Raw genomic sequence first — 25286 nt, 5'->3', positions numbered from 1 at the left:
CCAAGCCCTTCAAGGTGTCCCTATACTACATATTAAACATGGTTTTGTTGGACCTAGATTTGGTGTTCTTTGAGATTTCACATTGTATTGTCAAAATTAGGGTCCTACCAAATTCATAATTCACTTTGGTCGATTTCTCAGTCATAGGTTTTAAAAATGATAAATTTCATTATTTCAAAATCTGAAATTTTGCATTATTGTAATTGTAGGGGTCCTGACACAAAAAGGAGTTTTGTGGGGTCCCAATGTTATTTTATTGGGGTTGCAGTATTGTTATCCTTACTTCTGTGCAGCTGCTGGCAGCAGCACTGCCTTCAGAACTGGGCAGCTGGACTAGGTCTACACTGCGGAGCTATTTCGGGATACTAAAAGTATCCCAAAATAGCTATTTTGCATCTAGTGAAGCAGCCCATTACTTGTAAATAGATTTTGAAATAATGGGTGGCTTATTCTGACGTCCTGATAACCCTCGTTCTACAAGGATTAAGGGGAATTTTGAAATAAGCTATTTCGAGTTAAGGGCACAGTGTATATACACCCCTGAAGAGCAGTGGCTGCTGGCCAGAAATCCATCCCTGAAGGCATATCTACTGCCAGAAGCAGCGCAGAAATAACAGTGACATTATATGGTATTGCCACCCTTGTTCTTTTACAGCTACCCGCAGAGCTAGGTCCTTAGTCAGCAGTTGTCACTCTCTGGCACCCAGCTCTAAAATCAGCAAGGTTGCAGGAATTATAAATGAGGTCCTACCAGGTTTTGGAACATATAGAAAAACTTAACAACAAATCACCGGGACTGGATGGCATTTATCCAAGGGTTTTAAAAGAACTCAAATGGGAAACTGTACAACTATTATCTGTGGTTTGTAACCAATCCTTTAAATCGGCTTCTGTATCTAATTACTGGAAGATAACTAACGTGACACCAATATTTAAAAAGGGCTTTAGAGGCGATCCTGGCAATTACAGACTGGTAAGTCTAACTTCATTACCAGGTAAATTAGTCGAAACAATAGTAACGAATAAAATTGTCAGGCATGTAGAAGAAAATAAGTTGTTGGACAAAAGTCAACATGGTTTCTGTAAAGGGAAATCATGTCTTACTAATCTATTAGAGTTCTTTGAAGAAGTTAACAAACATGCAGACAAGGGGGATCCAACAGATATAGTATACTTAGGTTTTCAGAAAGCCTTTGACAAGGTCCCTCACCAAAGGCTCTTGTGTAAATTACATTGTCATGGGATAAGAGGGAAGGTCCTTTCATGGATTGAGAACTGGTTAAAAGACAGGAAACAAAGGGTAGGAATAAATGGTAAATTTTCAGAATGGAGAGGGGTAACTAGTGGCATCCCCCATAGGTCAGTCCTGGGACCTATCGTGTTCAACTTATTCATAAATTATCTGAAAAAAGGGGTAATCAGCGAGGTGGTAAAGTTGCTGATGATACTAAACTGTTTAAGATAGTCAAGACAGAAGCAGACTGTGAAGAACTTCAAAAAGATCTCACCAAACTGAGTGATTGAGCAACAAAATGGCAAATGAAATTTAATGTGGATAAGTGTAAAGTAATGCACGTTGGAAAAAAAACCCCCAAATATACGTACAGTATGATGGGGGCTAATTTGGCTACGATAAATCAGGAAAGAGATCTTGGAGTTACCGTGGATAGTTCTCTGAAAACTTCCACACAGTGTGCAGCGGCGGTCAAAAAGGCAAATAGGATGTAAGGAATTATTAAGAAAGGGATAGAAAATAAGACACAGAATATCTTACTACCCCTGTATAAAATTATGGTACGCCCACATCTTGAATACTGTGTACAGATGTGGTCTCCTCACTTCAAAAAAGATATTTTGGCCTTGGAAAGGGTTCAGAAAAGGGCAATTAAAATGATTAGGGGTTTGGAACGGGTCCCATATGAAGAGAGGCTAAAGCGACTTTTCAGTTTAGAAAAGAGGAGACTGAGGGGGGAATAGGATAGAGGTATATAAAATCATGAGTGGTGTGGAGAAGGCGAATAAAGAAAAATTATTTATTAGTTTCCATAATAGAAGAACTAGAGGACACCAAATGAAATTAATGGGTAGCAGGTTTAAAACTAATACAAGAAAGTTCTTCTTCACACAGCGCATAGTCAACCTGTGGAACTCCTTGCCAGAGGAGGCTGTGAAGGCTAGGACTATAACAGAGTTTAAAGAGAAGCTAGATAATTTTCTGGAGGTTAGGTTCATAAAAGGCTATTAGCCAGGGGATAGAAATGGTGTCCCTGGCTTCTGTTTGTCAGAGGCTAAAGATGGATGGCAGGAGACAAATGGCTTGATCATTGTCTTCGGTCCACCCCCTCTGGGGCACCTGGCGCTGGCCACTGTCAGCAGACAGACTTCTGGGCTAGATGTACCTTTGGTCTGACCCAGTACAGCCATTCTTATGTAATGCCACTGACCAGCATTAAAACCACCCCTCTCCAGTTACCCAGCTCCGAAGGCAGTGCAGAAGTAAAGGTGGAAATAACATGACCCTCCTAAAATAGCCTTATGAGTCCTCTGCAACATCATTTTAGGTCAGGACCCACAATTTGAGAAACACTGGTCTCCCGGGTAAAAGCATGGCTGTGAGTTTGGTAGGACCCTATTTATAATTCCTGCAACCAGCGGTCACAGAACCATACTGCACTATGCAGGCCTTCTGACTCAGGTCTGCTGCTTGTCCTGCATACGTACTACAACATAAGATTGTCACAAAGATTCGGACAAGATTTGACTTGAACCAGAGCCACAGCACAACTTGAACTCTAACACTTCCCCCTCCCTGACCCAGGATCCTAGGACTTGGATTATGAATGCTTGCTAATTTGAATCTAATTGTTATGTGTGTGGATGGAAGAGGGGCAGCATTTGGCCTGTCCACACTAGACAGCTTACAGCAGCACATCTGTACTGATGCAGCTGCACTGCTATAAAATCTCCTATGCAGCCACATAAGAAAGAGCTTTTGTGGGCATAACTGGACCACTCTCAAAAAGGGATGGGAGCTATATCAGCAGGAGAGCATCTATCAGCCTTGCCCGGGTGGGGGTCACACAGCCCATCCAACTGAGATGAGTTTTAAGAACAAAAGTATTAGTGTAGACATAGTGCAGTGCAGACATGCCCTGACATGCCTGCAGGACATCTATCAGTCACACACAGTGCAGAAAGGATTTCTTTCACAGGCCAGAGGTTAACACACTTCCTTTGAGAAGAGCAAGGAACAAAGCAGTGAATGCCCTTTCGCCTCGCACCTACTGCCCGAAATCTCCTGCTTTGGGTCTGGGGCGCAGGGTGGTCTGGCTACCGATGGTTTCCCTCCCAGTGCCAGCAGCTCCTCAGTGACGCGAGTGAGCCCAGCCCCCCGGTGCCGACCCCACGGACGGAGGACGCTGCGGCTCGGCGCGGCCTGGGTTACCTGCGGACGGGCAAACGCATCACTTCGAGCTACCCCTGCTCTGTCGCAACGCAACACACCACCGCGGCTCTCAACTTCCCTGCCCGCTCCCGCCGCTTCCTGTCGTCTCATTGCCCCAGCCACGCCTCCACCTTGTTTAAAGGGGCCGTTTGTAACGGGAGAAAACACCGAACGTCTTCCCCAAGGGCCACACTGGGGCAGGGGGAACAGCCGCACGCGGGGGGTGGGCGATCGCCTCCTTGCCCAAGCTGGGAGGAGGAACCGTTCCCGCTCGCAACAGAGGAGCTAGAGGGAAGAGCAGGTGACAGGTCAGACATAGACCAGCCTCCCCACTACTGCCTTCACCGAAGCGGAACCGCGGCTAAGCTTTTGGGCGGGCACTGGGGAAAAGATGGGGGGAGGGGTGAGAGGCCGTAATTAGGAGACACACATACAACCCACCTAAAATGGCCGTTCTTAACTTTTGAATCAAGGGTGGCGGCCCTGCCCCCTCTCACTAGACTACAATTCCCAAGTTCCACCCCCCCCCCATTCCCAGCCTCCCAGGATGCATCACACCATCACGCTTCCTGCCCCTCCCTCCAGACTACAATTCCCAGCAAGCAATGCGCTCCCCCTGCCAAGTGGGGTTGGGGGGAGTTGGTAAATAGTGGCAGAGAGCGAGTTCCTAGAGTAAGATGGCGGCGGCAGCGGTAGCTGCGGTGGCGCTTTGAGTGGCAGTGGACACTACCCCTCGCGCTGTGGCTCTTACTGTGGGTCGGGGCAGCGGCGCTGCACTGAGGGCAGAGGCGAGGAGTCGAGTATCGGAGCTGCGGCCCCGGCAGCTGCAAAGAGGCCAGGCGCGGGTAGCGCCACCCCGGGAGCCGAGAGGTGTCGCCCAGGTAGAGCCCCCCCGGCCGTCGCTCCCGTCCCCAAGGCAGGAGGAGGCTGCTGTGGGCGGGGGCCGCTCGCTGTTTCCCTGCTCGACGGTGGCTGCAGGCGGCGCCTCCATGTCGGACAACCAGAGCTGGAATTCCTCCGGCTCCGAGGAGGATCCCGAAACCGAGTCCGGGCCGCCTGTTGAGCTCTGCGGGGTCCTCAGCAAGGTGAGCAACAGCAGCCCCTTTCCTCGGGGGGACTCGGAGTCTGCTCTTTCCCCGGGCGGCTGGGGCCGCGCGCACCCCCGCGCTACCCTGCAGAATTGGGCTAGGCTCCCGTCTCGCTGGCAGTTACCCGTGTGGAGGGGCAGCCCCGCACCCCTTCGCCCACCCCGCGGAGACACGGGGCTGGCTTGGCTGGGGCAGCGGCCACCTGACCTAAGAAAGCCTGAAAATGAGTCATTCCCCGGCAAACACCCACTCCCAGACCGCGGGCGGGGCTGTAACGGCCCACACATCCCGCGAGGGCGTCCCCTCCGGCCCTCCCTGCTGCCAGCGCAGCCCCCGCAGTTCTCCATCTCTCTCCTGCCGCTGTCAGTGCTCTCCTTCCCGTAAGCTAGGCGAGGCGGGGAGCCCCGCGGACAGGGTGTGCAGACTGTCTTAAAATCCATCCTGCAGACCGATGGGGGGTGCTCTCATAGTCCCCTTTCCCTTCTTAAATGGGTAGGCGTACTCTGCATGAATGAGTGTTCCCTTGTCTCCTCTTTCTTGATCCCCCAACTTGGCACCCCATCCCCTGACTCACCCTCCGCAAGCGTACATTTTGGGACCGCAGGCTTGTAACTAGACTGATGTAGAAGGTGAGCAGGGGCAGTGAGGGCATCTCTATTCATCAGGTTTTTGTCTGGAACCTGGCAATCCTATCCTAGCTAGTGTGCGTTACAAGCTAGTTTGGAAGGATAGCTGTGATGACTAGGATTGGACTCCAGCACTGAATCTGTATAGGGAGGAGAGAGAGTTCTTGGGGGTCACGAAGGAAACACTTTTTTTTCTTGCGAAGACTTTTTGCAGGAAATAGCAGCATGTGATGTGCCCTTACAAATCACTTCTAATCAATAGGAATACGTCAAAGAGGAGTGGCATGGCCTTTAATCCCGGCATTAAAACAGTGTAATAAAATACCCTTGCAGCAAGAGAACGGAGTAAAGAGGTGAAAAAGGAAAAATTGTATGGATTATTGCTTTTAAAAATTGTGGTGCTTATGCTTATCTGTGTAGGAATTAAATCTATTTTTACTCTTTTATTGCTGTGAATTTGATAAAAATGAATTGTGAGATATCGGGTTAGGGAATTAAGTTTTAAATAATGTTTTAAAGACTAAATGTTTTAATTGAACAATTTCAGTAGAAGAAAGTAGCTTCTCAATATATACTTAATGCCAAGAGAATTTAAATATTTTTGCATATCTCTCTATATTCAGAGGGGTTAAGGCAGAACTGAGTGGATGGGTCATGGGATATGGAGATCATGAGCAGCTCTGGATCATGAGTAGGGAAAACATGTGGGCTATATCCAGCCCTTCAGGGCTTTTAATCTGGCTTTCAGGATTATCAGTCTGGCAGTGCCGTGGGACTAAGGCAGGCTACTCCTGCCTTGGCCTGTGTCACTCCACAGAAGTGTTCGGCATATCCCTGCAACCCCATGGGCTTGGGGGTTCTACATGCTGTCCTCATCAGCAGGCACCATTCCCCCAGCTCCCATTGGCCAGGAATGGGGAACCATGGTTTATAGCTGTTGTGGAGACAGTGACAGCAGGCAAGGGTAGCTCATGGGGCCACCCGTTTTCCGCCCCCTCCCCCCAGGAGCCAACTACCTTAGGAGCAGAATGGGGCCAGGACAGGGTGGGAGCCTGCTTTGGCACTGCTGACCAGGAACTGCCCAAAGTAAGTGGTGCTTGGCTGGAGCCTGCACCTTTAGCCCTCTATTTCAGTCCCTGTCCTGAACTCCTGTCCTGAGCCCCCATCCCTGACCTAGCCTTACATTTATGGCCCACCATACAATTTCCCTAGAGCCTCAAAGTTTGCCCAGTACTTGATACTGAAAAAGTTATGTTACTATGTTTTTGTGAGGGAGTGAGACTCTGTTTATGAACTCTCCAATTAAAAAATATTTCTAAGATCATAGATGAGAGAAGTGCTGAGGAGAGGAAGCAGGCCTTGGCACTGATCTTCAGGATTTCATGTTTGATGCTGTGGAGGGGACAGGAAATATGTTTTTACATGATTCGGCTCAGAAATGTTGGGTTTATTACCCAAGATTTCTGCAACGTTATCTCCCTATTAGATGATTCAGATCATTAAGTAGAAAATCTGGTATTTGTTTCTAGTAGTATGCCATCAGTTTTAATATTGGCAAATGAAATGAATAAGAATTATATTCTAGGTCCTAATGATAAATTATCACGTATGTTAAATCCTAAAGAATTTCCCATACAAATGTGTCATCTTATAAATGCACTGTGTGCAATCTTTAGAGATATGTATGTAGTGCTTATACTCATATGATAGCTGTTGCCTTTACTGTTAGCGTCCAAGTGAAAACACATAATGAGAAATAATCTGAATTGTGAAATATGATAAAACCTGCTGCAGTAAATCTGCTGGAAGGTATTATGATTGGCTGACTTCAAATTCTTTGCTAGTTAATTCATGTCTTCAGTAATACCTGAGTCAAATGATTTTTTTATCTGAAATGATTGCAGCATAATATGTTTAGGTTAAGTTAAACATAAAAATACTTTTTAAAAATAAAACAATATTCCAAACCATTGATAAAGGGGTTACATTTCCTTGCATTCCCTGCAGTAGCTTAGGTAGTCAGGATTTCATCATTTTTGCGGGAGGGAAAAGCTTGATTGTACTGCTTGCCTGTAGAGGGAGTTCATGAGGAAGTTAATGTAAAATAGTTGCCATGTGAAATTAAAGTGCAATAGCTATTCTACTCTAACCCCTTTTGTGGTCACTCAGATTCTACACTAAGTGCCTGATCTAAGTACAAGCACTTAAGGTGAAAGAAGAGTGTCCACGTAAGGCATTAGTGTAGAATAGCTATTTCTGGGTCTTTTCCCTCATTACTCCAGAAAGCCCTCATTACTCCACAAGTAAGGGGAAAAGAAGCTAAGTATTTAGCTCTTCAATTTTTAAATGTATTTGCCTAAATTTGCCCATGCAGAGTCCTACTGATTAGAAATGTTGACCACATGAAAACACTTTTTACAATGTGGGGGCTGTTATCACCGAAATTTACTGGGGAGGGAAATGCATGTAGTCGACAGCATTAACCTATAAGCTTTTGCTTATCTATAAATTGGTTAATCGACTGCAGTATTACATCCCTACCTTGTATAAATGAATCTTTATATGATCTGGAGAATGAGACTTCTTAAAAGCAATATTTTTATCTTATGTAAACAGATATGAAAACTCTCTATTCTACTTTAATGGAAAGTTCTGCAACATCAAAACCAAAAGATTAGCTTCTAAGCCTAAAGAAGACAAAACCGAACTGTTTTACCAGTTATGTTTCTAATTTTTCACTGAACTATTCTGCGTTCATGAATTTAATTGTAATGAACATTTTGTTTTAGTTGGTTGTGATACCACTTCTACAATCAAGACATAATTTCAGTCTTATTGTTAATGAAGTAAAATTGGCTTAGGTTACCGTGCAACAAAAGTGGTTGAAAAGAATTGATGATTTCTGATCAAAGAGATAGCAAATTTGTCATTTGGGGAGAATTTTGAAAAACTGCATTTTTAATTTTTAAATTATCAGGAAGTTTAACAAGCAAACAAGGTGTCATCTCTTATCAGTATTTTTACTATTTGCAGACTTTGCTAGCTCTTTGAGATATATTTCTTTTTTCTTTATAGTGGACTAACTACATTCATGGATGGCAGGACCGATGGGTAGTCTTGAAAAACAACACTCTAAGTTACTACAAATCTGAAGATGAAACTGAGTATGGCTGCAGGGGCTCAATTTGTCTAAGCAAGGCTGTTATTACGGTAAGCACTACCTCACAGTTGATATGTTTCACCAGAGCTTTATATTATATTATATTATATTATATTATATTATATTATATTATATTATATTATATTATATTATATTATATTATATTATATTATATTATATTATATTATATTATATTATATTATATTATATTATATTATATTATATTATATTATATTATATTATATATTTTGTGATGCTATGTTGTCTTTTGTCAGTGATTTAAAAGTAGTATGTTTGGAACTGAACAGGGGCATATATGTAAGATAACAAAGAATACATATCCCGATCTAGGATGGAGTACATGATTGACTCCTTCACTTTTCTGACTCAACAGAATATGGTAAATAGAAGTAAAGGTTGTTTATGTAGGAGACTGAGTTTTCTTGTGAGGTGGCCCAAGCCTGTGTAATGAACTCCTATGAGGAGTAGGACCCATGGAAAAAAATCTCATCACCTTGTACTCCGGGTTCAAAATGATTCCATGATCTTGCCTTCTCTAATGTGTATGTGTGTACATGCCCATGCATATAAATATAGAAATATTAAATTGGGAACACTCCACGGTGTATGGTGGAGAGGATGAGAAAATGTATGATGAACATTAGTCATGTTGCTTATTTGCACTCTTAGAAAGAACCATGATGCTACGGTGATGTAGTGTTAGAATCTACTAGAATTCAAAAAAGTGAAGCAAGCATGGACATTTAGCATGGGATTAGGAGTAACGGTAGTTTGAATTAGGATCTTTAATTCGAACTACCTACTCCGTGCCGCGTGTAGCCGCGGGCATGTAGTTTGGACTAAGGGGGATTTTAAAATGGCGGCGCCCGGGAACATGCAAATGAAGCCCGGAATATTTAAATCCCGGGCTTCATTTGCAACTCCGCTTGCCCTAATTACCCTACCTAGCTCCAACTAACGAGCTAGTGTAGACATACCCTGAGTGAATTGTGTTATGGGAAATACCAGCATATAATTGAACAAAAGCAGTAATGCTTAATATTTCTGCAAGATGAAAGCCTATGTTTTATTTTTTTTAGAGTTGTAAAGTGGGGTGAGGTGAAAACTTTACTACAGGCAGTCCCCGAGTTACGCGGATCCGACTTATGTCCCCAGAGGATGGGAGCGGCGGGACGCCCAGATGCACCGTGGTCCCGCTGCCCGCGTCCTCCGGGGCGAGAAAAGCTGCTCCGTGTCTCCCTGGTCTGCTGGGGGGGAGCCCCCCCCCAGCAGACCAGGGAGACGCGGAGCAAAGCTGCGGAGGATGTGGGTGGGACCACGGCGCATCTGGGCGGTCCCGCCAACCGCGTCTCCCTGGTCTGCTGGGGGGGTGGGGGCGCAGCTAGTGCGCCCCTCTTTCCCCAGCAGACCAGGCTTTTCTCGCCGACGACGCCTGGGGTAGAGCAGCTGGAGTGCTGCCGGGTTGGTCCCTGCAGCGCCGCTCCTCCGTGCTACTGGACCAACCCTGCAGCACCTCAGCTGCTCTGCCTCAGGCGTCCTCAAGTCAGCCGCTTCTGAAACTGACCAGCGGCTGACTACAGGAAGCCCAGACAGAGTTGCTCTGCCCTGGCTTCCTGGAATCAGCTGCTGATCAGTTTCAGCAGCGGATGACTTGGGGACACCTGGGGTAGAGCAGCTGGGGTGCTGCCGGGTTGGTCCCCGCAGCGCTGAGGTGCGGCGCTGCGGGGACCTACCCGGCAGTGCCCCAGCTGCTCTGTCCCAGGCATCTAAATTCAGCCGCTGTTGAAACTGATCAGTGACTGATTCCAGGAAGCCCAGGGCAGAGCAACTCTGCCTCGGGCTTCCTGTAGTCAGCTGCTGGTCAGTTTCAGCAGCGGCTGAATCTGGACGCCAATTCCGACTTACATACAAATTCAGCTTAAGAACAAACCTACAGTCCCTATCTTGTACGTAACCCGGGGACTGCCTGTACTTATAAATAGTTCTGCTACAAAAGCTGGGGTTGAAGTGTACTTGAAATAACTACAGAAAACACTAATTTTGAAAGGTAGGTGGAAGACTTTTCCATTTGGATGTTTGGCAGTTAGAAACATCCATAATGCAAAATAATTGTTAAAAATTGCTTTACAGTTTTTTGTTGTTGTTGTTTTTTAAATGGCGCCTTGTCCTGAATTAAGGAGCACATGGGGGGGCACACCAGTGGGATGAACAAATATTTCTTTATTGGATATACTTCACTTGATCCGTTAAATAAGGCCAGGTTTTAACAAATTTATCTGATGCTAGCCAAAAGGATATAGTAGATGTGAAGTGGGATAGTCGCAGGGAGGTGGGTTTAAAGAGCTCGAGAAAAAATGCCATGTTGAGAAACAAAGTCCATCTCTCTCAGCCTGAAATCTACCTTCTGTTGTGGGTAGTACTGGAATTTCCAAATAATTGGCTGGTTTCCAGCCAATAAGAGTGGCGAGATTGTGCTGGGGGGGGGGGGGAGGGTAGGGACAGCACACGAAGCTTCCCATCCTCCCCTGTGTGGAGAGCCATGTTAAGCAGTAAGCTGCTTTCAGCGGCGTGGGGCTGGTCTGTGTCTTATTGGGGTGCGTTGTGTGCCCGGTTAAAAGGCTTTGCAGGCTGGCTCCTATGGCTGTATCTTGCCCACCCCTGCACTAGAAGCTTAGGAAAACTTGAATCCTCTAACCTTCCGAATGTTAAGGAAGTATAGTCTCTGCCACTTAGGGATGTTAAATATGGAATAATTGACTAATCAAATAGTTGGTGCATTTTGCATTGACTATTCGATTAGTCGATAGGGAGCCTCTGCCTTTGAAGTGTAGCAACAGCCCTAGGGACTCCCACGCTGACCCTGGGCTCCATGCGGCACTGCCGCTTTGAAATGCCCTGGGGAGCTCCAACACTCTAGAGCGCATATGTGGCCCCACTCCCGGAAGCATGGCGCGTGAGCGGCCCCACCCCCGGACGCCCGGCACGTGAACGGCCCCGCCCCTGGTCGCCCGGCAGCCACGAAAGGTTGGGGACCACGGCTCTAGAGTAGGGATGTAAAATCCTATTTACATAGTTAACTGGTTAAATGTTACATTGAACTGGTTAACTGATTACATGGACTACTCCAGCTGTACTGGAGCACCCACGAGCTGTGGCAGGCCCCATGGGGCTAGAGCACCTCTTGCCCATAGCAGGTGGGTCACTGTTCCAGCCTGTGCTGATTAAACATAACCAATAAATATCACCCATTAAGAGTGATTCTTTCTGGTTAACCTTTCATATCCCTATTCTAGAAGGAGTGCTTTCCACTTATGGTATTAGTGTCAGCAAATTGACTCTCTAACCCTGAATTCTTGAAGAAAGTATACACTAGTAAACTGAATGAGCATCAAATCAGATTTTGTTTAACAAATGTTCTGTGGGACAACTCAAATATGTGAATAAATCACAGAAGACTCTTCAAATGCCTCCAGTAAGGTGGCAAGGCAGTGGACTGGTAGATTCTCATTTTGGTTACTTGGTAATATTTTAAGAGTTCCCACTTACATGGATTAAGCATTGACAGCCTGGAGTTTGAGGAAAATATGACTGACTGACAAATTGAGTGTGGTAATTTTATGTTTCATCAATATAAAATAGAGTGAATGTCATCTAAGGATGTTTAGGTTTTTAAAAACTGGACAGGCGTAGTAATGTTTGGATTCTTGTTCAGTGAAAAGAAGATTGAGATTACATGGATGACAATTTACATTTACAATTAAGTTTCAATCACCAGTTTTTTAAAATCATGATAAAGGTAGAAAATGCAACTGAACATCAATCAAAATTAGAAATCTGAAATGTTCATCTGCTGTAAATAGCTATTTGCATGGAAATCTTAATGTTAGTCCTCATGTTTCCTATTAATAGCTACAACAGAGCTAGTTGCCTTAAGTATTTACACCCAAACTTTATCTATAAAAATTAGTAACATACAAGATAAATATTAGGTAAAGCTGGCCAGGAGACTTATCAGCAAAAATTGTTCTGTACTGTGTCTGCTCTCTGATGGAATCACTGGAAAATGGAAGTCTTGACTTCTCCTTATCAACAAATGTTTGACAGTGATGCTGAATTAGGGATGTAAGCAACTAGTTAACTATCCTATAAGCAAATGCTTATCGGGTAGTCGAGTAGGAACTTGAGTAGTTGCTCCCCCCCCCACCTTTGCTGCCTCTGTCAGAGAAAGGCAGCTAGGCGGAGGAGGATGAGCCTGTGCTGGGGGGAGCTGGCATCAAAGCCAGTCCTCTTCCCCCCCCCCCCCCCAATCACCACCTCTGCGGGGGCCATGGGAGGCAGAGGGCAGTGGGGGAAACAGTGCAAGCAGGGATAGAAACAGTTCCACTTGCACAGGTCCCACTGTTGCTCCTCCTTTGAACTAGCTTTGCCTATTCCTTTGAAATATATAGGAGCTGTGGGTGGCTCTTGTAATTTCATAGGGAGAAGTGCAGTGGGATAGCAAGCACCCCCGTATTGACTAACTGGATAGTTGATGGAAATTCCATCGACTTCTCAATTAATTAAATTTTGATTAATCAACATCCCTACACTGAATTGATAGTTAGAATCTTTTAGGAGTATCTGCTTGTATAGACCTCCAAGGGGTTAAATTTAGCTTATCTTCAGTAACTTATGAACTTTCCAGATCTCATAAGTGAGACAGTCATAGTTGTAAAAAAAAAATTGTAACTGCAAACAATGCAGGAAGTGCAGTGTACTGCAGTCTTGCCTCTGAATTGACACTGAAAACTGCTTCAGCATGATGTTAGAGGTGATGCAAATAGGTGATCTTTTTCGTATTAAAGAACAACTTCCACGATGTACCCTTTTCTTAAAAAAAAATAAAAAAAACCCCAAGTTCTCTTTTATTATGGCCAAATGGCTATTTTGGTAGTAATGCATACTCAAACCTTGTCTGAAGATTCAACTGGAAACTTTTGTACTTCTTTCCTACAAAGGATTCTTTAGTGCTTCTGGATCAGAGTTCCTGCATTTCATTTTTTCAGTAAGCTTTTGAGTGCAGAAAGTACCTATCCAGAATTATTGTAGTACTTCCATTGTAGTTTTCAGTATTAGAACAACAATAATGTTGTGCATGATGGTTACAGAGCCTCTCTGTGCTGAGATCTAATAAAAAACACAGCTAAACTATAGGCTTTAGATTAGAGCTCCTGCCTCGTTATTGTTTTTAACTGTGACCATAGGTGTTTCAGGAGACTTCTGTTGATTCTGGCTGTGTCTACCCTGTCAATTGACTTCAGTCATTTAGATGTGCCAACCCTTCTCCCACTCCAAAAATATGTAAGTTTTGTCATGGCATGTGCCAGTATGGACAGTGATTTGTTGGCAGGAGCACTCTTCTGTCAGCAACAATGTGAACACTGCATGTTGGGATGGAAGTATTTTGTCAGCAAGAGAGTTGACATATAGGAGCTACACTGCCTGATGTTTAGCAACATGGCTTTCAGTAAATGCTGTATCCTTTGTCTAAACCACATCTTTATTACAGCCAGGATCGAAGGAGTGGAGCTAGATGAACTAGTGGCCAATTTAGTGAGTTTAGTCAGGGCTACTCAACATGTGGCCCGTCGGCCATATGCAGCTCGCGGCCCGTTTGTTTGTGGCCTGCGGGGTGGTTTGGGTTTACACAGCGCTCAACATGAGGCCTGTGGGTGGGATCTTTTGACTATGGCCTCCATTGGGAAGATGCCCCACAACGGCAAGGCATCTCCCAGGCAGGGTGAGAATTGAAAGACGCAAGCAGATGGGCTGGCTAGAACAGACCGGGTGGGTACAGGGTGTCAGTGTTTCTAGCCCCCCGTGAAGAGGTGCCGGGAGTGCTTGGGCATTGTGGGAAGTACTTTGTATTTATGCCCCTGTCAGTGAGAAATAAGCTATTTGTATGTATATGCAGCCACACTCAAGTTACGGCCCTCGGCTTGTGCTGAGAGTATCATTGTGGCCCCTGAGGCTTCCAAAGTTGAGTAGACTTGGGTTTAGTGAAAACCCACCTAATCAACGTAAATCACATTCCAGGCGATTCCTTACCCCGCTGAGAATAGAAATGTAAGTCAATGAGAGAGTCTCCTGTTGACCTTTGTGGGATAGACACCACAGTTACTTTATCTAAGTTATGTCAACTCCAGCTATGTTCACATTGGTGGAGTTCTGTACGTTAGGTCAACTTACTGCAGTATACCTACCTAAAGCCTCTGCACTTCATACCATCGCTGCTGATGTGTGAAAGTCAGACAAATTGCTGAGAGATTTCTATAGTACCAGCTCTCCAGGGTCATATGGCTGAACAGAATGTGTATAGTATTGCTATTAGAGCTATGACTATAGTAAGGATCGCATTACTACTAAAATATATAATATAGCCTGCAAAATGCTTTGAAATCCTTTTAGAATAAAAAATGCCAGTTTTATAGAGCTGCTTTTTTGGAGGTGTGTGCATGATCAGAACAGCCCTTCAGCATGGAGCAGATTATTTGATTAAACTGTTGGGAAAATGTTACATTTGCAAAATCCTCAAAGAATCTTAAGCTCTAATGGCTATTATACTACTAGGCTACATCTACTCTGGCAGCTTCTTGCGCAAGAACTCTTTTGCAGAAGAGTTCTTATGCAAAAACTCTTCCAGAAGAGAGCGTCTACACTGGCATGTGCTTTTGTGCAAGAGCATCCATGCCAGTGTAGATGCTCTCTTGTGCAAGAAAGCTCTGATGGCCATTTTAACCATAGGGCTTTCTTGCGCAAGAAATTCATGTTGCCTGTCAACACTGGCCTCTTGTGCAAGAACAGTTGCGCAAGAGGGCTTATTCCTGAGTGGGAGCATCAAAGTTCTTGTGCAAGAAGCTCTGATTTTATACAGTAGAATGTCAGTTTACTTGTGCAAGAACACGCGGCCAGTGTAGACAAGCAGCAGGTTTTTACGCAACAGCTGCCGCTTTGGTGCAAGATCACTCCAGTGTAGACACAGCCCTACACTTTATTACAAGAAGTGACTCCTGCATGCAAGAATTTTCCCCTTAATATCATTGCTCCAAAATTCAAATAATCTGTAACTTCACTGCAAATGGGTTTCTTTATTAAAACAGTGTCATCAGGCTGTTTGAATCAGCAGTGATCCCTACATTCCATTGTACCAAAACTGTTTTTATTTTCAATTTGGCAGACCAAACAGGACATGTACATTTTCATGCTTTTGTATAGACTTTTCTCAATTTTTGCTTTATATTTACACTGAGATTGTAACCAAACCAATAAGAAAATCATGATATGGATATTGAAGTACATTGATAAGTAGCAACGATCATTCCTGAGATTTTTTGTAACATTTCATTTTAATGTTTTTATAGTGTAAAGAGATGTTTTAGACACTTAAATTGAGTGCACTCATGGCACGAGTAATCAGGATAAATGGAACTCATCCCAGTCAACCAGTTTCTAGGGATATTCCGTTAAGCAACAGTTTTCTTTAATGATAATGCTTTATTAATTTTCAGTTATTCTCCTGAAGTATCAAGTGGACTTACTGAATACCATTGCTGGACCTCAAAACTCCACAGGGACAGATTACTAAATAGAAAGCTCTGTAGTGGTAGTCTTCTGATATTTGGGAAGACCTTTCATGGGATTCATAAACCATCTACTAGCCTATAGATGGATTCTTAAGGGCTTGAGAAATGACCTCAACAGTAACAGTTAAAGAAGTGCAAAATTCCAGTTTAGTTTTAGCTGTAAGTCAGGACACAAAAATGTTCATATAAGAAAAGATAAAACTGATATATATATTTTCAAGCTTCTACTTTGACATTTCAAAGGATATAAAAAAAATTGGAATGTGACAATATTCTCTTCATTAAAGTCCAGTTAATGCTTATCAATACCAACTTTTTCTACAGACTTGGTAAATCAAGTTTTTCAGCAAGCTAACATTTCTGATTTTCCTTTTTATGACTTTATTTATTTCTGGATTGTTTATAGTATGGTGTTGCTTACCATTAATTAGTGGGAACTAAGGGTGAAAGAAAGAGGCTGCAAAATCCTTCTTTAAACAAATTGGCTTTTTAAAAAGTAAGAGAGGCTGTCCTAAATTTGTCACTGTGAACAGATGCACTGTGAATTTTCTGTGAAAAATAAATTCCTTTCACAGTCTCCATGTTTTACAACTTGAAAATGTAGTTTAATTTTTGAATGATTTCTTTCTTACTAATGAAAATAAGAACTTTGTGTCAAAGCTACCATAAAATTATGCTCAGCCACTATTGTTGCTCGAAATAAAAATTGGATTGGCATGCGTGTTTTTAAGCAGTCATATTTATAAAATGTAATTTTTAGGACTTGAGCTAATTAAAGTTTAAAAATGTAAAGCAAAACTTGAGTTAACAGTAGTTCTGATCTCAAAATTGTTTCTTGTATACATTTTAAAATAGAATACAATTGGAAACTCAAAATGGGCTCCTGGATTTATTCAGAATGAAATAAATCAATTTTTTTAAGTGCTGTTGGAGGATAAATAAGGATGAACTATCCTGGTAGCCCATTATGTGAATCTAGAGGCTATTTTTTCTAACTTCCACACTTTGAACTCCCAAATGAGTAATATTGCTAATAAAGAAATAATTATTATAAGTATAAACTTGTGACTTTTGTCCACTGGCAGGTTTGATTATGTACAGTCATATTTAAACACTCCTTATTTAATGTTTAGTTGCAACAATGGTCTGTTTTATAGATGTCTTGAATAGGAATAATGCCAGTGCTCAGATACCAAAGCAGTGGATTTGTGTCCAGAAAAACCTGCAAAAATCTAAACTCTTTACAGTAAATAACTCCTTTCCATCCCCTTAATTTTGTAAAATAAATAACCTTGTGTGTGTAGGCGATGAACTTATTTAGAAATGTAGACTGTACGGGCTGTGAAATGACTAACTAGATTTTGATATTTATTTGTGGGAGAAAGTGTTTAGGATTTCTAGGTTTTAAGACACATCTTAAATATGCAAATGGATAGAGGATATAAGATGGAAGTGGAGAAGTGATTATAAGCAGTGACCTTAGGTATAATAGGAAGATTGGACAGTAGTTAGAGAGGCAAGTGGGAGTCCTCACAAGAGAAGTTAAAGCATGCATGTATTGCCAGGGACAGAGCAGAAGGAGAGGAAGAGGTTAAGAAATAAAGTAAGGGAAGGGATGTGAGTCGGAACAAAGGAAAGTTGGGGATAGAAAAGGATGGGGTTACTGGGGTAAGTGGAGACTTCTGTGAGAGTTGGTCTCTGTCCTCCCTGTCACAGCTCCTTTCCCACTCTGGCACGATAAATGCGGAAGTGGGGGCTGGCAAAAGTACCTCAAAACCTTATCTTCCAGGTTTTGGAAACCCCACCCCCAAAATCTTAACCTAGATTTTTGGGAATAAAAACTCTTCTTCCACCACCCAAATATTGATACAAAAATCAGGGGAGAGATCACTTGGGAAATCTCACCCCTAAAGTACAAACCAGGATACACACATTAACCAATACCAGGTTAATAAAAATAAAAGAGAAGAAACTTTTATTATCACCACAATATCCCTGTTGCAAGCATAATGACTAGATAATATACTCATGAAGGGGAAACCCACCATGGGTCAGGCTTAGTTACAAAGGAGAGCAAAACCCATTTTTAAATGCACAGATATCAGATCCCATTTCCCAAATCATAAAACAATAAAACCGAACGGATTTATTTGAAATGTATCCTACTTACAGCTAGTGAAGAATTGTTTCTTGGGGAGAGAGAGAGACATGTCTGTCTCCTTCATTAGCTGGAGGGAACTGCCCAGGCCAAAAAAGAGGGAAAAACCAAAATTCCTTTGTCCCAGTTTGAAATTCCTACCCACATTCCTATTGGCTGCATCTACCTGATGGAGGTAAGGTTAACCCCTTTGTTCCCAGCTGCTGGCTAACCCTCATGATCATGACACTTCCCAACACACACCTCACTAATAATGTTTCTCTTTCATGTTCGAATGTTTCACATAACAGGGAAACTGGCAAAGTGCTATTAATGCACAAAAAATGAAAATGAGATTTTATTTTCATATTGGAATTACTGTGCCGAAGTGTTTACCATGGTGTATACCTATCTCATAGAGCTGGAAGGGACCTTGAGAGGTCGTCGAGTCCAGTCCCCTGCCTTCACAGCAGGACCAAGTACCATCCCTGACAGATTTGCCCCAGATCCCTAAATGGCCCCCTCAAGGATTGAGCTCACAGCCCTGGGTTTAGCAGGCCAATGCTCAAATCACTGAGCTAACCCTCCCCCAATGGTGGACTGATTTAAATCACATGAAAATCATTGGTTTAAATCAAGTTACCAAAAAAACTAAGATTGACTTTGTTTAGAGTGCACTTAATTTTGGACTAAACAAAAACAATTCTTTCCAGCTTGTGTCTTTATTTTGACATTTTTTTTAGTGTGCTGACGAAAGGAAATGGAAAGCACAGAACTTTCAAGAAGCAAAAGCTGGTAGTTAGGATGGGCAGACTAGAGCCATTAATAATTTTATGACACACTTTGTGTGTGCGCGTGCGTGTACATGTTTCTGAGGAGATGTAATTCTACCATTTTTTTAATGAGAAATTTTAGTATTTCTTTTGAAAAAAATCTGATTTAAATAAAGTTGGATTTTTTTAAATAATGGATTTTCATCCACTCTGAGTGTTACTAGCAGCAGTGGTAGGTAGATATTTGGAGAACTGAGATTTAATTAGCTAATTAAAGGACCATAATCTAACATTTTTGGTTACATGCTTGGAAGCAAAAAGTGCATCTGCTTTCTTGAGAATAGCACTGATATGGTGAGGGGTTCCTTTTCAGTAGCAGTAAATACATTTTTAAAAAGTGAAAAATGTTCATTCCACAAGTACTTACAGAATCAGTCTGTGTTGGAATGTTTTTTAATTACAAATATATTATTGTAACAAAGTGAATCTACAGTTCAGACAAGGAATTAATGATAAGTAGCCCAAAATATTTTTACAGTATACTAACTGCAGCTTGTATCCTTGAGGGAAAAATCATCATTTTGACTTTAGCATAATCATGTGTTAACCTATATCCCTCACGTTAGAATAAGTTAGCACTAAATAGACCACAATAATTGTGTATTATGATCACTAATTACAAATAAATAATACGGGTTGAATCTCTCTGGTCTGGGACTATGGTCCAGTAGGGCCATTGATGTTGCTGGACCAGAGAACCCATGGAGTCCAGCTGCACAAATAGGACCGCAAGGCCTGGAGATAAGCTGTGGTGGCTGGCTGGGCTGCAGTACCCAGCTGGTGACTAGAAAGGGTCTGGACTGGCAGCAGCACCAGGCTGGGGATGCAGAGCCTGGCGGCTGGGGCCAGCATCAGAGCTGGATCGGGAATGTGGAATCCAGTGGGGGAGCCCTGAGGGATCTGCTGTTGGAACCCAGGAGAACCCAGAATCCATTAGTAGAGGGGGCAGAACTGACCTCCCTTGGCCCACCAATCTTCCTTTTGGATTCCAGGGTGCTGGACAAGGGAGATCCAGCCGGAGTATGTATTATCATAGCTCTTAGAAACCCGGTCAAAGACCATTACACAAGAAATTTATATTAGTATTATTTTGTTATATTTTATGCCCTCATTAGCTATTTTTTAAGATGTAAATAAACGTTGAACATTTAGTCTGGCATTCTTTGAACCTGACCAGGGCAGGTCAATACTGTAGAGCGGCAATACCAACACTTCTGCTTCTTTCTTGGGTCTTAGAAGACACTCAGGGAAATTAGAGCTCAATAACAGCACAGAATACCAGGGGTCAGGACTGGTGGCTGTTAACAAACTTTATGGCATCGTGCAAAACTTGGCCACACCCATGGTAAGTGGACACCTGGCTACATAAAATGATGCTGGACCAACGAGGTTCAACTTGTATTAAATTTGACTGATTGTTGAGACTATTTGTTACTAGCAGTCTTTATCAGAACACATGATATAGGCCATCCATGTTTTCCATTAGAAATATACATCATGTTCCTGTTTGTTGTAGGCCAAAGGATTTTTGTTATGGAAAACTCTTCATATATATTCTGTCCATCTCAAATACATATATTTAGTAACCTGATAGTTGCATAACTGTTACAGCTGTTTGTGATTAAACAAAGCTTGCTCCTTACATATGCATCTACTCTTAATCCTGTAACTGAATTTGCGTTCATTTTCATAACATAATGGTTTTCCAAATATTGGAATTTCTTACTTGTAAAATGCAGCAGAATCTGGTCTAGGAAGGACTAACTATTAAAATGCTGTCTGTTTGCTATTGACTGTACACAATACGTAGTTAGCTTAAATATTTTTGTATTCTTTGCCATAAAATATACCCATATATTTTAGATTGTTAGCCTCTTGGGCAAGCTAATTATTTTGCAGTAACTTTCACATCATCTTTGCAAGCTAGACTCCATGTAACATTTTCCCATCAAATAAAAAATATCCTTATTACTACCAAAGAAATTAATCTCTTGGTTGGTATAATCTGGGGATCAATTTAAAAATGGAATAGTTACTGTATGTGTAGCCTGTACTCATGCATATAACTGTGCCTGTAAGTTAAGGCCTTAATGCTATCAACCTGTAGTTTTCAAGATCTGTAAAATAATAGCTTAGCTAAACTAATTAAGGCATAAGGCTCCAAAGTCTTAGCATAAGTAATGAAACAAAAGTAAACATAGATCAATAGGGGGCTGCACACTTGCTACGCTCACCATCCCCACCTCCCCTGAGAATTGTGGAGGGGTAAGGCAGCCTGACTCCCACCCCCTGGAGCACCAGATAGGGGGGAGGTTGCACAGCTCTACCCCCCCCCCCCCCCCCCCCGCCCTGAGCAGTGGAGCGGGAAGGCTGTGAGGCTCCTGCTCACTCTGCCCCCTTTCTCCCCCCGCCCCCCCCCCCCCCCGAGCATAGGGGGAGGCTGCGGGGCTCTTCCTTCTCCGGAACATCATGGGGGGGGGGGGGGTGCTGCTCTGCTCTTGTCCTACCCTAGCACCAGGGAGAGGGGAGGCCATGCAGCTTCTCTCGCCCCCCCCCCCCCCAGCAGCAAAGCTGCAGAGGTCTACCACCTTCCCAAGCATTGAGGAAGGGGAAGGTAGTGCGACTCTGCCCCCCTGGCTGATTCTTCCCCGCAATCTAGGGTGTGTGTGAAGGGAGGTGGGGAGGAGAGAGGCTTGTGGCTTCTGCATCCCTTTTCCCCCGGAGCACCAGGGAGAGGTGTAGGGAGTGGCTGTTTGGCTCCCATCCACCCTGAAAACTGGGGACAGAGAGAAAAGGTCACATGGTTCCATGCTTTGGCCTCGTCCAAGGCCTCCCCAGGAGGCAGCTGAGCACTGGAGAAAGGGAAGGGAGGAGGAGGAGGATGTCACTCTTGTCCCACAGGAAGCTTTTTTTAATATGTAGAGAGATAAGCTATCACAAGATACCTCTCATTATGGCTTATGATAGTTTGTTTTAGCTCATTCAGTAGACACTTTTTTATTAAGCTTCAGAGGTTTCAGGTTTGATCCCAGAGGCAACAGACTGCCATTATACTAATTTTGCAGATAACACTTTCCACAGGATCAACAGGACAAGATTCTGTACTCTGGTGGCTAGAGACCTACTACAAGAACATCTTGTCAAGTAAAATGTGTAATTTCAATAGTGCAGCCTCATTAAAATGAAGTTCTCTTAAATCAACTAACTGAGGCATATACATTGCTATTAGCTAGATAGTGGAGTATATTTCTGAAATAACCATTCCAATGTAATGTGTTACAGCTGGTTATTTCTTCTGTTTAAAAAAAAGTTTCATAAATAACCAACTTAAAGTGTATTGAAAAGCTGTGTAAAATTCTTTTTTTGTGAGTATATGTACATTAGTCATAACTGAAATGTAAAACATTTAATAACTTTGACATATATTAAAAATGCTCTTTTTTAAGTTAGATCAGGCTGTCATGTGTTTGGATCCTTTTACCTTAACCACAACTCTTGCAAATAATGGTGCTTGCCTACACACACACACGCCCTGCAAAAGAGTTCATACATATAACACACTAATAAGCATATTACACAGATTCTCCTCTTTGCTGATGTAGAGAGGGTGAGTTCTATCCCTCTTCTATAAAGCTTTAGCTGAAGCTATGGCAAGTCATGATTTTAGTTTTGGAGGCCCATATTTTATCCCTGCTGTTTGACATGAGGGCAGCTGTTACACAGAGTTCTACATGTATAAAGAGAGTAATATAAAAACTACATCATAATAAATTAGCTCTGCAAGTTTGTTTGATAGTGTTCCCTAGTTGTATTGGCTGCAGTCATTCTTTGATGCTATTTATTAGCTTCCCTGACTCACCAGCTGGACTCAGCATGATATCTTAATGAGATAGGAAGGAAGACTTAACAGCAGAAGGGTTTACAATACTCACCTAGAACTTGTATTGGTGGCAGGAGAATATGTTAATTAGTAGCAACAGCAGGGATTGCAGTTGCATGCAGCTAAGAAGAAATAACCCCTTCAAACCATTGATGCCAGGATTGGATCAAGTATTTCAGTAGTCTTGGTAATGTAGCCTTTCTCAATTACTGTGAATAACATCTTTTGGTCACTCAGGTCTGTAACCTAGTTGTCATGTTCAACTTAGGTCTCTCTATGACCTCAAATCCAGACTATTTAAATCTTGTATACAGTTTGTGTGTAGTTTTGCTTCTCAGGTTTTTGGCTAAGATTGAATGTAGTCATTATCAATATGGCCATGGAGCTCCTCATCTGAGCCAGCTCCGGTGGCCTGGCCAGTTTTGACCTGGATGGTAACAGAATTAATAATTTATGTAGACTATCTGTTCCTGATCACCAAAAGTTTGGACAGGCGCGGGCAAATGATTGACATTGTCAGTAGAGCTGTCAAGTGGATGGGCCTCTACTTCAAGGTCAAGAAGTGCCTCTCTCCGTATTGATGGCCATTTCAGGAATCTGGTTCGGGCAACACAATTCCTGATCTAGGGCGAGCCCTTGGCTTCCCTTGAGGAGCGGCAGGTATACCAGCACCTGGACACACCTCGAGAGTCCAAATCCAACAGGTCCCTGAGGAAACCATTGCGGAGATCCAATGGGATGTGGTCAGCATCAACTTGTCCCTGCTTGCACCCTCGTGTCAAGAACTTTAAGGAGAAACTGGACCAGGACAAGGTGTTGAAGGTAACTAGCAACTGGGACAGCAGTAACCATTTTGTCCCTGGGGTCAGCTTCACCCAGTTTGACAGGCAGTTCATCCACCAGACCCGGCTCAACTTACTTCCCTTCAACAGAGTATTCTCCACCCAATCCGCAGCAGGAGTTTGGTTGTGGCATAGGACTGGGATAGAGGTGCAGGAGGGGTTGAGGTCTCTGGGCAGCGCTTAACTCGCATGTTTCTCCAGAAGCAGTGACCTCTTCCTCCCTGAGGGTATGTCTAGACTACCAGGTTTTGTCGACAGAAGTTTTGTCGACAGTATCTGTCGACAAAACTTCTGTCGACAAAGAGCGTCCAGACACATTGAGTTCTGTCGACAAAGCAAGCTGCTTTGTCGACAGAACCCTGTAGTCTAGACGCAACCCGACAGGCAATAACACCTTCTGTCGACAGAACTCTGTTGACAGAAGGTGTTATGCCTTGTAAAATGAGGTATACCAGCATCGACAAAACTGCTGAGTTATGTCGACAGAACTCAGCGGTAGTGTAGATGCTGGTATAGTTTTGTCGACAAAAGTCCACTTTTGTCGACAAAACTCAGTCTAGACACACCCTTAGTTACTAGCTCTGCATGGTATCTCCTCCCACAGGCCCTGCCACTGCCTCTCCCGTTGGATATCGTTCACAGCCAATAAGTGTTTTGGTGTGGGATGTGGGGGCAGAACACAGTAGTAGGAGATGAGGGAGAGGGATGTTGCTACTTGTAGGGAGCCTGCCAGTCCCACTAACCCTATCCCTTCTCCTACCCCATGCATCCACAGCACCCCAAAGCAATATTTAGTCAGGGGTATGCAGTACAGGTCACAGGCTGCGAATTTTTGTCTCCTGCCCATGACTAACAGGAGCAGGTGATGGAAGTTTTGTGGGGGAGTTTAACTGGAGGAGGGGGTTTCAGAGAAGGCTAGATACATAATATTTTTAAAACTTTTCAAAGACACCATAATAAAGGCTCAACTTAAATGTATATACAAAATGAAAAAATATAGGAAGAGAACCTCAAAAGTGCCGCTGTGACTTAACCAAGTAAAAAGCAGTGAGATGAAAAGGCATCGTTTAAAAGTGGAAGTTAAATACTTGTGAAGAAAATAGAAAGGAGCATAAACTGTCAAATGAAATGTAAACGTAAAATTAGGAAGGCCAAAAAGGAATTTTAAGAACAGCTAGCCAAAACCTCAAAGTAATAGCAAAAAATCTAAGCTTGTTAAGGAACCATTGGGGCTACTGGATGATTGAGATACTAAAGGAGCAGTCAAGGACTATAAGGTCATTGCGAAGAAATTAAATGAATTCTTGGCATCTGTCTTCATGGCTGAGGACATGAGGGAGATTACCAAACCTGAGCTATTTTTTAAGTTACAAATTTGAATAACTGTCCCAAATTGAATTGAATTTAAACAAAACAGTCATCAGGACCAGATGACATTCACTCGAGTCCTAAAGGCACTCAAATGTGAAATTGCACAACGACCAGCTAGTTTGTAATCCCTCCTTTAAATCAGCTTGTGCACTAAATGACTGGAGGATAACTAATGTGATGCCAATTTTTTAAAAAGTTTCTAGGGGTGTTCCTGGCAATTACAGGCTGGGGAGTTTAATTTCAGTACTGGGCAAACTGGAT

General features: G+C 43.1%; 2 protein-coding genes across 4 annotated transcripts in view; one reads left to right on the top strand and one right to left on the bottom strand.

Moving 5' to 3' along the window:
* POLK (DNA polymerase kappa) overlaps positions 1 to 3771 on the bottom strand; it is a 73028-nt gene extending 69257 nt beyond the window's left edge. For both annotated transcript variants that reach the window (XM_006124268.4, XM_075932290.1), the window contains exon 1: positions 3446 to 3771. The gene's annotated coding sequence lies outside the window, so the exon portion shown is untranslated. The remainder of the gene's footprint in view (positions 1 to 3445) is intronic.
* Positions 3772 to 3880: 109 nt separating this feature from the next.
* The window catches only part of CERT1 (ceramide transporter 1), a 131163-nt gene continuing 109757 nt past the window's right edge, over positions 3881 to 25286 (top strand). For both annotated transcript variants that reach the window (XM_006124267.4, XM_006124266.4), the window contains exons 1-2: positions 3881 to 4530; positions 8235 to 8369. In XM_006124267.4, the coding sequence (XP_006124329.1) occupies positions 4435 to 4530; positions 8235 to 8369 (231 nt within the window). In that variant the 5' untranslated portion in view covers positions 3881 to 4434. The remainder of the gene's footprint in view (positions 4531 to 8234; positions 8370 to 25286) is intronic.

Source organism: Pelodiscus sinensis, chromosome 6 (genome assembly GCF_049634645.1).
Source record: "Pelodiscus sinensis isolate JC-2024 chromosome 6, ASM4963464v1, whole genome shotgun sequence".
NCBI classification, from domain to species: Eukaryota; Metazoa; Chordata; order Testudines; family Trionychidae; genus Pelodiscus; species Pelodiscus sinensis.
Note: the sequence above shows the minus strand (reverse complement) of the source record. Positions and strands in the feature narration are given on the sequence as shown.